This window comes from Anguilla anguilla, chromosome 1 (genome assembly GCF_013347855.1).
Source record: "Anguilla anguilla isolate fAngAng1 chromosome 1, fAngAng1.pri, whole genome shotgun sequence".
Lineage (NCBI taxonomy): Eukaryota > Metazoa > Chordata > Actinopteri > Anguilliformes > Anguillidae > Anguilla > Anguilla anguilla.
Genome location: NC_049201.1, coordinates 45682028 through 45694808, shown reverse-complemented (window position 1 = coordinate 45694808; position 12781 = coordinate 45682028). Strand labels below are relative to the sequence as shown.

Genomic DNA, 12781 nt, shown 5'->3' with positions numbered 1-12781 from the left:
CAGGGAGTTTGTTCCACCACTGGGGAGCTAGGGTGGAGAAGTTCCATGGTAGGAAACCATTCAACTGGATGGCAGGGGGTGCAAGTCGCCCTTCTGCTGCAGAGCGGAGTGGTCGAGCTTGCATGTAGGATTGAATCATGTCCTGTAAATAGACGGGGGTCGTCCTGTTGGTTGCAGTGAAGGGTTAGGACTTTGAACCTGACCCTGGCAGTGACCGGTAGCCAGTGGAGTGACCTCAGCAGAGGAGTGATGTGAGAGAACTTGGGAAAGTTGAAGACAAGTCAGGCAGCAGCATTTGAATCATTTGTAGTGGCTGTATGTCACAGGCTGGCAGGCTTGCAAGGATGGAGTTGCAGTAATCAAGACGGGAGGTCACCACAGCCTGGACAAGTAGCTGGGTGGAATGCTAGTCAGGTATGGTCGAATCTTCCTGATGTTTTACAGGAGGAATGTGCAGGACCGTGACACTGCCTTGATGTGCTCCTTGAGATCCAGTTGGTCATCCAGTTCTCCTTGTAATACTCTGGACTCAAACAAACACCTTTTGCATAAGTGCACAAATACCACTTTAGGCACCTTATCTTGTTTCACATAATGAATATCTACTTTATAGAAATATGTTTGTGACAACATCACTTAAAATCTCAAACATATAGCCTAATAATTGTCTTTATAAATGGGCAGGGGTGTAGCCCAAAATTCTGGGCCCTATGCAGTCTCTGTGGGCCCCCTTCCTCTCTTGATCCATGTCTCTCACGCATCATTCCAGGCTTTTCGAGGGCCCTCCCCCCATTCAGGCCCTGGGTAGTCAGTCCCATTTTCCCCTCACTACAACGCCCCTGTAAATGGGGCCCACTTACAAGATTTTGGGGCTAAATTACATGTCTCCTATCACTACCAATTTAAAAAAGGTTCTGCACAAAAAAGGAGAACTGACCATTTCCATTCCCTAACTGACAACAAAGCAGTTACATCTTTAATCTGTGGAGGCTGGCTAAAGTGAACTGCCAGGTTAAACAGCAGTAATACAAAACAGCATCCTGTCCCATTGCACACATTCCAGTCTCAGTCTGTACTACACAAAGCATTGGTCTAGATGGTTTGCACACCACCCAGGAGGCGAGCTTTGCTGTGGCAGCACTTTGTATGTGGTGTCAGGGGAGCAATGGTTTTCACATGGAACCACTGGCTCCGCTGTTCCCCCTCATTAACACTCGCTACAGGCCGATTAATCAAACCCTGATCCTGTCATCCCCGCGTGATTGTTACCGAATCCGCGGCCCCTAATTATTAACTCTCACTTCAGGTTGACTAAACACGCCCCGATTCTGTGATTGGTTATGGGATCACTGCTCCAGGAGCCTTTTGTTGGAAATATTTAGCAAATAAGGCAGCAAAACAAGGAACAACATAAAGCACATGAAGATTAAGGTTAATAAATACGATATTTTATTATTTTATATAGCCTACTACTTTCAAGAACAGCATATTTCTCTGTTATTTCTGTATCAATGTCCTATTTTTCCTACTGCTGCTCAATTTCTCATTTGTTTTATTTTTGTTTTCATTTTTATTTTTTTGCAGGGGGTTCTCCATTTTTGGATCTGCCACCTATAATTATACTAGCATCTCCACTATGACACCAGCAAATGAGCAACAATCACTGTAGTTGAAGCATGAGCACTTAATTAGGCTACGTATAAACAAGTTTTTATTACTATAAACCACACAGCACTACAGGGCCATGAGATCCCATCAGAATAAACTCAAGAACCACTGTACCAGGCAATGCTAATACCACATTACGCTAACCAGTGGCTTACTTACACCTGTCATGATGTGACTAAGCCAGTACCATCCTGTTGCTGAAGACTCCTTGATGTTTGCAACTCAGTTTGTCCTGAATATTTTGACCCAGTTAAATCAATGATAATAATTTAAGCAGAGAAGTCGACTAGAATCTTATTCTCCACCCTTAAATTGTTATTTTGTAAAATATCAGACCCACAGCAAATTCTTGGGCCATCATGGCCAGCAAGCAAAGGTTGCTAAATGTAACTGAATTTAGTTAGCCTAGCTAATAACAGCAGCTATCTAACATCACAAAATTCCAGTTAGCCACCAAGGTGACCCAATCAACCCAGAATTAACTCAGCTGAAAACGCACCACAGTAGCTAATCCATTTTTCTTCCGTTCTACAGCCCACAAAGAAAAAAGTGTCACGCCCAGAAACGTCCCAGATACAGGCAAACAAGCAAGGACTGAACAAAAGTGCACACAGACACAGATTGCCAGTGCATAATAGTAATGACTAAGCATGGCTGTTTTATAATATTTCCAAGGTGAAAATCCTGCATAGTATGCATTTAATTTAACCTATACCCAATTCACCACTGTATTTACACATGGAGCAGTTCGACCAGGACTGGCACTGGTTCACGGAATGTCACCTTTTGATCTCCCAGCCAATCAGAGCTCTGCGCTAGGCACATTCCATGTTACGTTACAACTGAATCAACACTTAAGAACTGATGAGCTCAGCTCTGTCAAGTGCCATGGAACTCCCATAATAGAATTTATAAGTTTTTCCACAAACCATCTTGTCACAGAGTCTGGATATATCACACATAAAGAGACAACTCTGTGTCTTGGGGGGGTATATGACGATATGGGCAATCTGTATGACTAACTTCCGCATGGGGATGACATTTGACAATCTGATGAAGATTCGCTCCAGAAAAGACGCCACCATATTATTCATTTTTAGGGTAGTAATAGAACTGACAGCCTAAGTATAAAATCTATAACGGCATTCGATAATAGAGACCTCGGGAAAAACTACTGCGTGCAAAGATGAAGAAATGCAGTTGTCTCCACTCCAATGGAGTTAACTTGTAGCCTATGTACTCCAAACAGCATTCATTTGCACTAAAACAAATACCACTGACAAAACAAAGGGGCGGAAGTCAATCATGGTGCAACGTGGGGTCAGATAACTGGACTCTTAAAAATAACCGACACAAGCCTGCTTAAAATCACACCTGCATACGTATTTTACGTGTCTTATCTGAACACGTGGTACTGCAGCACAAAATAAATTAATATATCCTTTAAAAGAACTGTCTGTTCTCCCTGCGCTTTGTATTAACAAAAAAACTATTCAGAAAGGAAAAAGGCCGAGAGGGTTATGTACAGAGAAGGGGTCACAGTACAGAGGGTGCCTCGGCAGGGGAATCGAGCCCACAGCTGCATGGGGGGATTTGAATATAGATAAAGCGTCAGCCGCCCTACGGACTGCGCCACAAGGTCCCCCCCAAACAAATAGATTTTACTTTGGAAAAATGTGTTGCGGGTCCTGTAATGTGGAAAACAGTCGCCAGCTCAGGGGGGAGTGCCTTTGATAAGCGTATTTCCTGCATGCAGCGTGGGTGGCGTTGCTTTACCTCCAGAGGCAGAACTGCTGGGGAGAAAGAAGTGGGACATTTTGAAGTGTAGTTTCAAGTAAAATTCTTTCAGTTTGCCAGCATGTATTTGGTGGCTCAAGACTAACTATTTATTAAGGAAGGAATTTGTGAACATGGCTAGGAATGGCCACTGTCCACCTTTTTTTTCCGCAATTCTTGATCGTTTCACTGAGGCTAACTCATTACCTGAACACAAATTTGACCCAGGAAGCGTTCCAGCTATAAAGAGAGCTCTCAAAACTTGTTTGCCCCTCACCTCCAGCTCAAGGTTAAAGCGCTTGATCCTTTGGCCTACTTTGTACATGTGATGTATACATGGCTCTTATACCGCTGTGTTGACATAAACAAGGTTCTGGCTCGCCGCTTACATGACCCCAAAACCAGAGTCAACCGTGCACGGTTCTTTTACAAATGCGCTCCATCTCATTTATTAAGTTGAGGGAGAGTGTCTAGGGGGATTCTGTCACGCCTCCCCACCCACTCTGCTAAAGAGGTGCCCCTAAGGCCACGACAACCCCCTGCCCCCCCTTCTGTTTGTCCGTCCTGGGACAAGAGGGACTGCTAATTCAAGGCAGTGGTGTCTAGAGCCGTGGTGACCACATTTCATTAATCTCTCTCCTAATTAAACTCTGTTTATCCCACATCAGCATCACAGGGGGAAAAGAATGACTGGGATAGCTGGGATAGGAAGTGGCGCCTTTGTGCTTTTACATACCGTGGCTGGATACTCTGTGCACTGCAGTAACTTCACACGTAAACACAAACCATTAAAATAAAATTTCAAAGGCTTTGGAACTTTGGAAAATTTCAATAATTCATTATCAACATTCAGGACAGAACGAATGGTCATCCCATTCCTATTACACAGCTTACATACCATGGGTGTGTAGAGGCAACAATATCTGTTTCTGCACCTGTGCAACCAACACAATTATCAGTATGTTTCTGGACAGAAATTGGCATGGTTGCATAATGGAAGTTGTGTAAAACAGTGTTTTCCAGCCTAATGTATATTGCTCAGTTTTAAGTGCACCAAGCTCGTGACACAACTCTGCCATATCATTATGGGGAAAGGGCCTTCCCCAAACTGTTGGGGAAGTGCAGAATCATCTAGAATGTGTGCATGCTCATTAGGATTTGCCTTCACTGGAACTAAGGGACCTAGCCCAAACAATGATAAACAGCCCCAGACTAAGGGGTGTTCAGAAACTATTGGTCATATAGTGTACATCAGTGTAACTAAGTGGGCAGATTTTAACAGTATCTCTCACCCTCCAGTTATCTGTGTATGCATCTCTGCCCCCTACCACAGTAGAATCTCAGAGATAGGAAACCATCAGGAATGGGGGTTGTTCAGAACTCCAAAATGTTCATACCATTGAAAGTGAAATTATTAACATTCTAATTTTAATCATTTACAGAAATGATTAGCCTACCTGCAGTACTCTAGCGTTAGTAAAAGAACAGACTATCGTGTTTTGCTAAACATGATGTTATAGGTTAATAACTAATAATTAAAGAAGCTGTAAGTGTGATCCCATAAGAGCTTTTTTTTTGCAATATTGGCTTTCCGAAAGGCCCAGCACAATAAGGCATAAAATAATCTTTCTATAGTTAGCAACTGCTAGCAAACATGCTGCCCTTCTTCATTTTTCAAAAATGAAGGCATTACAAACTATAGCCTTAGTTCAAGCCCTAAAAATGCAGCCTATGTGCGTTACTGACAGACAAACTGCAAGCCATTTCAGAAAAATGCCTGAATGATACAGTACACTGGGCAAACTGCAAGTTCAAAGCAAGCTAAAGATGGCCCTTGACATGGGATAAAAGACACAGCATCAATAAGGGGACACTGAAAGGTGAGCAGGAGCCTGCGTACGTAAAGGAAGCTTCAGACAACCCAGCTGAAAGTGGCGTGCATCTGTCTATGTTGAGAAGTGCATCAAAACATGTTTTATTATGCACCAGAAATGACTGCATTTGTTTCAACAATGTCGCGTTTGCTTTAACATAGTTACAAATATTAGGAGCAAGCTGAAAAGCCAGGCGGCCTGTGCATACATCCAATGAGGACGACCAGTGCACCATGTAGGCTAATCCTAATTGAATGTGGGAAATATGGCGCTTTATAGTGAACAAAATTTTCAAAGGCAGCCTGACAGCTCCAAATGCCTCAGGTGATCAGTATTGTCTACCCTTACAATAGCAGCAACTACAGTTTGTGGCCAGATTAATGGCAAGACATTAATTAAAAAAACACATAACAGTCTGTCACTTCCCACTTCCACAAAACATACCCCTCAGTCACAAAATTTGCACGGGCAAATTTTCATATGCCTTCACAACCTGACTTCCTGTTCCTGATCGAAAGCAGAAGTTCACACAGGAGGTGCCCTTTCTAACGTACACCAAATGTTTTTGTCAAAGGCACAGTCTACTACTGTAGAATTGACTAAAGCGATTAGCCAACGAGCAGCTGGCAGGACTGACATAACAAAGCAAGATTAGGCCTAACACACATACTTTCACTCAATAGAGGACCACTATTCAATATCAAAATGATATGCACATAAATAAAATGAGGGTAGGTTTAAAAAGTAGCCTACTGCATAGGACAGAATGTGCCTCAGCCTGGCTAAAAGCATTCTGATGGGTCTAAGCAAGCTGTACAATTAGCCAAACGGAAACACATAATAAAAGTGGACATAAAAACTACAACAGCAGATAAGCTCTGTGTGCAGGCATCAGAGTGCATGGGGGACACACCAGGATGTAGCTGCAGTACCAAATGTAGGCTGTCTGATAAAAACAAGCCCTCAGTGCTATCTGTCTGCCTCTTCCTCTTCAGAGATACTATCTTCTGAATTATTATTAATGTTAAGGCTTAAACTACAATGCCTATATACACACATCCATACTATTTACCAGTCCCACTCAACTAATTTCATGGAAAGTATTTTTATGCATTTAGTCAATTATACTCTAAGACCACTGTGTTCCTTGTAGGTTAATATACACAGACGTACAAATGGAACACTGAGGTGCACTACTTCCTGTCTGTTCATGTTCAATTTAATAGAAATTTAGTACTGGTTCATACGTCAAAGCACGAGTTTGACTGCCAAAACGTGCCAAAAAAGAATTGGAAAAAAAATAATGCTGATGCTGATGATTACTTTTAAAATTGGTTACTAATGATAGCCTTTAAAAATAAGGAAATATAAACACGTTTCAAATCTGATTGTTAGAACGACAACGGCATAGGCTAATAATAAATTAAATCCAAACCTGAATTCATCTAGGACTTCAAGACCCAATGATAGAGCAGTTGTGCCGTGTAATAATTAACTATTGTGTCACATTGTCACGGGTTTCCACCGAACCAAGACACAGTAAAACAACCACTGGCAGATGTGCAGCTTAGTCACATATTTCTTTTCATACCTTTTGTGAACCTTGGTTACACTGACATTTAGCGATCATCTCAATTTTCTAATTATTTTGGTAAGAACTGACAGGTTTACTCTCTTGGACTATAATCTAGCTAGTGTAGGCTACGCTGCTATAACGCAGAATTATGCTTCCACATGCAATATAGATCCCCATACATCTGAGCTAGATTAGGTCAATCTAACAGTTCTCTTCAAACGTGTTACGTGCTAGTTTTACAGCCAGATTTGTCTGGGAGGGGACGTGTCATATGACAGTAAGAACCCTGCAGTTAAGTTACCTTCCCTGAATACCCAAGCAAAAACCTAATCAGGACACTGAATAACTGTATTTCGCTTATCCCACTGGTAATGCTGGCTAAAATACTTTTTAAAGCTATGCAAGTAAACAGCTTTTGCTTAAGTGCAAAAGTGTAGCCTAATGGGTTATACTACCACTACACATTTTCATGAAAGGAGACGTTACTCCGTTAGACGAAACGGACCACGACATCGGCAACTTGCTAAAGTAGCCCATCTTCACAACATCAGCTAACTTCACAAATAATAAATACTGGTAACTACATGTGACTTTATCTTTCGACCAAGGTGGCAGACTCAACATAAACGTGATGCACATGACAACGTTCCTAATGAACAATCTTATCAAAGTAGCAAAAGGCGTGGCTAGCATTATGGCAACCATGCATCCACTCAGCAGAAACAGGACATTGTTTTCTGAATGTTCATTAGATAGTTAGCTGTCAAACCTGTTGCTTGTTCCATAGTAGTGTTTTCTTGGGCAGGTCCTGCGTTGGAATCTTCGAAGTGGACTTTTCGCTCCGGAGCAGGCCAGATTCGACTCGAAACTGCATCTCTGACAGAGCGCACACTTTTTCCCGTGACTGACAGAATATAGTCCATACTTCCGTTTTAGTTTATCTTTCGATGTAAAACGAATCACATTTGTAGCATCTGTATATAATAAATAATACTTAAAAATTGAATTCATCAAATGCATGTTACTCTACAGTCGCCATGTTAAGCGTGCAGTTCAGTGCAGTGAAATGCCATCACACAACTTCCACAAACAACCGAGACAGACATAGGCAACTGCTGAACTTTTTTTTCCCTGGTGGACAGTAAGCGCTGACGCGGATTGCTGTAAACCACAGTACTGGCAAAACAGATGAAGAGGTGCACACTGCCGTTTCGAATGCACTTAATGCCGATTCTTTTTGGCAAGAAATTCTCGCAATTGCGGAATTGGAAGACAGTATAATTATACAGTATAATGGAAATGTGGATAGCCTACATAGCAGAGCAATGAAAAAAAAAATCGTCAATATTATGTGGGGTTTGCATGTGAAATGACAGAACATGCATTTCAAAAATATAAATGAGTTTCCCACAAAGATTATACAGCTGTAAAAGCAAAAGGCTAGTAAAGATTTGGGGAAGATAATTCTGAAATGGTCTTCACAAAAGATTCATATTAATGAATTATTTTGTTTACAGTATTGAGCATTCATGTGGAGTAATAAGAGCATCTACGTTGGGATGTGTCAATCATGGAAATTAACGGCTGTCCCCCTGTTCCGGCATCTCAACATAATAATCTCATCTGTCAAACCGAAGGACAAAAATTAGCATATCAACCAACCTTAAAATAACTTTAACAAATGAGTATTACCCTTTGACTGCCTTTCATGTTGAGACTGATCTTAACCTATTGCAGGTGTGGTACAGTCACATGGCAGAGCCGCCTCGTGCACTCTGGTTGGCCATGATAATAAAGCAACGGTGCCTAGCTGCAATAATTCACTGTTTGTTTAAATAAGGTATGCAAATGTTTGTTAAAAATGAACACATTCAGCAAAAAAGAGCTTTATAGTTGAGGGGGATTAGTGAACTGGAAAGTATGCATTTTTTTGGCAAGGGAGAGAGAGGCTGGCATTGTTTAAAATAAAGCAAGCATCAATATTTCAACACATTTATTTCAGTTAATAACAATTTTGTCTACCCTAAGAATTTGAAGTATCATCACTTCCTCTTCCTAACAATAATTTTGTCAAAACATTTTTCAGACAAATAATTATGTTAAATGTATGAGGAATAAGTGTTTCTGTAATTATATGAGGCATTATTTGAGGAGAATTTAGGGAACAGAATTTGTGTGGCGCACTGAAGAAAAAAAAATCAGTTTTAGTCAAAACAGGAATAACTTGCTGGGAGCTGTAACCAGGTAATAAAATAAAATAGAAAAAAATAAAAAAGACAACAGCCTTGGTTGCCTTATTACCTGAAAAAATGCATGGTTCTGCAGACCATAAAGGTCACAATTATGTCATATTTCACCAAAATCCAACTAGCTGAATTAGAGGATTGAGACTACAACCCTCTGTGACCTTGACATCAGACCTTGAGAAATGAAAGGGCATCTGGGGAATTTTCATTGAAGTCTGCTTAACTCTGAGTCTGTTATTGGAAGCCATTTTTAGAAAAAAAAGGAAAAAAGGGTAAACACAATCCTCTTGTTTTCTCTTTCAGCATTTAATCAAATCTAAATCAAAATGGGTTAAACTACAATTGAGCAATATACAATGAATTGGTAGCTGTTCTTTTTAAGTATCTACCACTTTCTTTCCATTAGAAGTGCAACACTTCTACACGTCATTTAATTGTTTGCTTTTCACATAATCACATAATCACAAAAATAGTGAACCAATATCTGTATAGATATAAATAGTGAAGCAGTATCTGTAAATGCACTGAATGATAAAAATGAATTTAATCCTTTTTCCTTCCAAAGGCTGCTAAGCCAGAAAATTAATTTAGTCAATGAATACTGGTACTAGCCCTATGCTGAGATTATGGCTGTGATAGAACACACACATGCATAGACGTGATGCATTTTATTCACTCCTGATGCTTTAAATGTGACTGGAAATGTCCTTCTCAAAAAGTAGCTTAATCACAGTCATCTCAAACTCTTAATTATTTACCTATCTTTTTTTACCAGGCAAACTCACACGCATAGATATACAGACTCAGCAGCTCTCTAGACTTGTGCACTCTGCATAATAATAAAGGTGTTTTGTCACATACACATTTTTCACATTCAAATATTCATGTCTGTACAGTACACATCTAGTTCTTCCATGAATGTGGAAACTTGAAAGCAGTTAGCATTTGAGATATTAATGTGTAATAGAGATCAAACTGGAATCAGCCAGTGCGACCACACAAACATAGTTATTGATATCGGTTGCAGAATTCCCACATTGAGCACACTATAAAAATAATAAATAAAAAAGTAAAAACTATGGGTAAAGTGTGCAGCTGTAAGTTTTGACCAAAATGAATATTTTAGCTGTTTAGCAGTAGAAAAAAGTTGAAACCCGTGTCAATATAGTATCATTTTATATTAATGGGCTTGATAACAAAGCTGTGCATTTCTGTATACAGTTGCACACTGCATAATGTTTTAGCTCTTCTGTCCTGGGATTTCTGACTCGTATGCGCACAGTGTGTTCCTATTTACACCCCTAAGTACAAATGTGAAGTACCCCTGAATTACCTCCTGATTATTCATACAGACTTTTTTATAACCATGCTTATAACCAGATGGCTTACAGGCTGCAGTATTATTTTACTTTTATTTAGCTTCTTAAATTATATCTTAGGGGGCTCATACAAAATATTTAAAAATGGAGTAAGTCCAGTACATACAAAGTGCCCCATCTGCTGGTGGAGTTCTGGTAAATGCAAGCTGACATTAGTAGTCTTAAATTTTTGGGGAGCCTGAGCTGATAGGGGGTCAAGTTAAAATCTGCATGTTATTATTACCTCATTCTGTAAGCGTTGCAATGGGCAAGGCATGCGACCGTCCCTGAACTGGATGCCAGTGCACGCGGGCGCAGGCATGCGCCGACGCACGTTCGAAAACGAAACGAGTGATCAGCTCCTGGCTGCAGGCCCGGCAGCGCAACAGAGGCAGCTGCAGAACGTACATAATGAATAAGGCGGTGGGCAGCTCATCCTCAAGGGGAATAAAGCATCTCTTTACTGCGACCTTGTAGGTTCGACCTCCTGTGCCCTCAGCATAGCTAGGGTGAAAATGTATTTTAAGTGGGCATAATAAAGCAACAACTAGGTCTCCTTTTCAGCTGGAATATACTTTGTACTGTAAAAGCAGAGCCCAGCGGGGTCACAGAATCGTTAATTCAATTACCAATAGTAATTTAGACCGTAGGTTAAGTGTAGTATATGTTTAGACTCCTTCCTAAACTACCAAAAACTGACCGACGAGGTCTCTCCCCTAACTGTCTCCCTCAGTAGATTTAATTAAGCCACGGTTTAATTTGAACAGCGGTATGAAACATTTTGTTCACTTTGGGGACATTAAATAAAATGAACATTGTAAAGTAGGAACGATTAAAGTCTGGATTTGTATTCAGTGCCTAGGCTGTCGTCTCTGTCATTTTTATGCATTTATCTCCATCTCTCAAGTTTATAACTTAACAAAATTATACTAAATTAAACATGACAATAACTGCAGAGCACAAAGATATATAGTCATTATTACCTGCTGCTATACAGACTATAAAGAGAACACTAACTGTACTCAGCTGTTGTAACCGTTACTAGCCTGGTACAAAATACGATGTATAATAAAACCACATAACAACTGGTAATTTACATTATTATCTTTCCTCGTTATGAAAGGTCATTACTAAGTGATTATGTCAAATTAATATCAATGTTAATTATTCTCTGGATCATATTCCAGAAACAAATCTGTAATTAGTTTATCAAAGTATCACTTGTGAATACTTGAATATCCTGTTTTTTCTCCAAGGATTTTTACATTTAAGTTCCCACAATGAGGCCAACACAAAAATATGTTCAAAGTGGCTTATTTCAAATTTCTGTCGTAAACACATTACGCTCAAGGTGACCTACTGCTATTGGCTGGATGCAGTTGATGGGATGTGAGGTTTGCAAGGAATGAGGTCACTTCTCCTCGGTGCTCCATACATGTGTATATATCTCTTTCCCCATCTGTTTAGTGCAAATATATGTACCAGTCCAAAAACTTTCCTGACTACAGTACATGTGACCTTTGAACTACCATAGCTTATCAAAGGAAACAAACATACAGGTGAAGTACCCACAACCCTTATCTTTTCACCCGCAGTCTGCTGAAGCCCTCAGTCACAGAGAGATGCAACAGAGTGTTGATCTCAGCAGCTTCTGAGCTAGCACCAGAGGCCCTTACACTACATATCCATAGTACATACCGAGGAACACACGCATACAAATACACACACCCTCACTAGCATACACATAAGCACAAGCACTCACACAAACATACATACACACATGCACACATAAGCACAAGCACACACACAAACATACATAAACATATGCACATGTAAGCACAAGCACACACACAAACATACATACACACATGCACACATAAGCACAAGCACACACACAAACATACATAAACACATGCACATGTCAGTACATGCACACACAAACATACATGCAGTACACTCATAGGCACAAGCACGCACACAAACATACATACACACATGCACATGTGAGCACAAGCACACACAAACATACCTACACACATGCACACGTCAGTACAAGCACACACAAACATATCTACACACATGCACATGTCAGTACAAGCACACACAAACATACATGCAGTACACTCATAGGCACAAGCACACACACAAACATACATACACACATGCACATGTGAGCACAAGCACACGCACAAACAAACATGCAGTACACACATAAGCACAAGCACACACAAACATACCTGCACACATGCACACGTCAGTACAAGCACACACAAACATACATCC

The 12781-nt window shown here is 40.4% G+C and overlaps 1 protein-coding gene across 3 annotated transcripts in view; it reads right to left on the bottom strand.

Moving 5' to 3' along the window:
• The window catches only part of oxr1a (oxidation resistance 1a), a 172225-nt gene that overhangs the window by 61029 nt on the left and 98415 nt on the right, over positions 1 to 12781 (bottom strand). The window contains exon 1 of one of the 3 annotated variants that reach the window (XM_035393201.1): positions 7664 to 8009. The exons of the other annotated variants lie outside the window; for them this stretch is intronic. Within the exon in view, the coding sequence (XP_035249092.1) occupies positions 7664 to 7817 (154 nt within the window). The 5' untranslated portion in view covers positions 7818 to 8009. Of the gene's footprint in view, positions 1 to 7663; positions 8010 to 12781 lie in introns of those variants that run through there. 3 annotated transcript variants of the gene reach the window in all.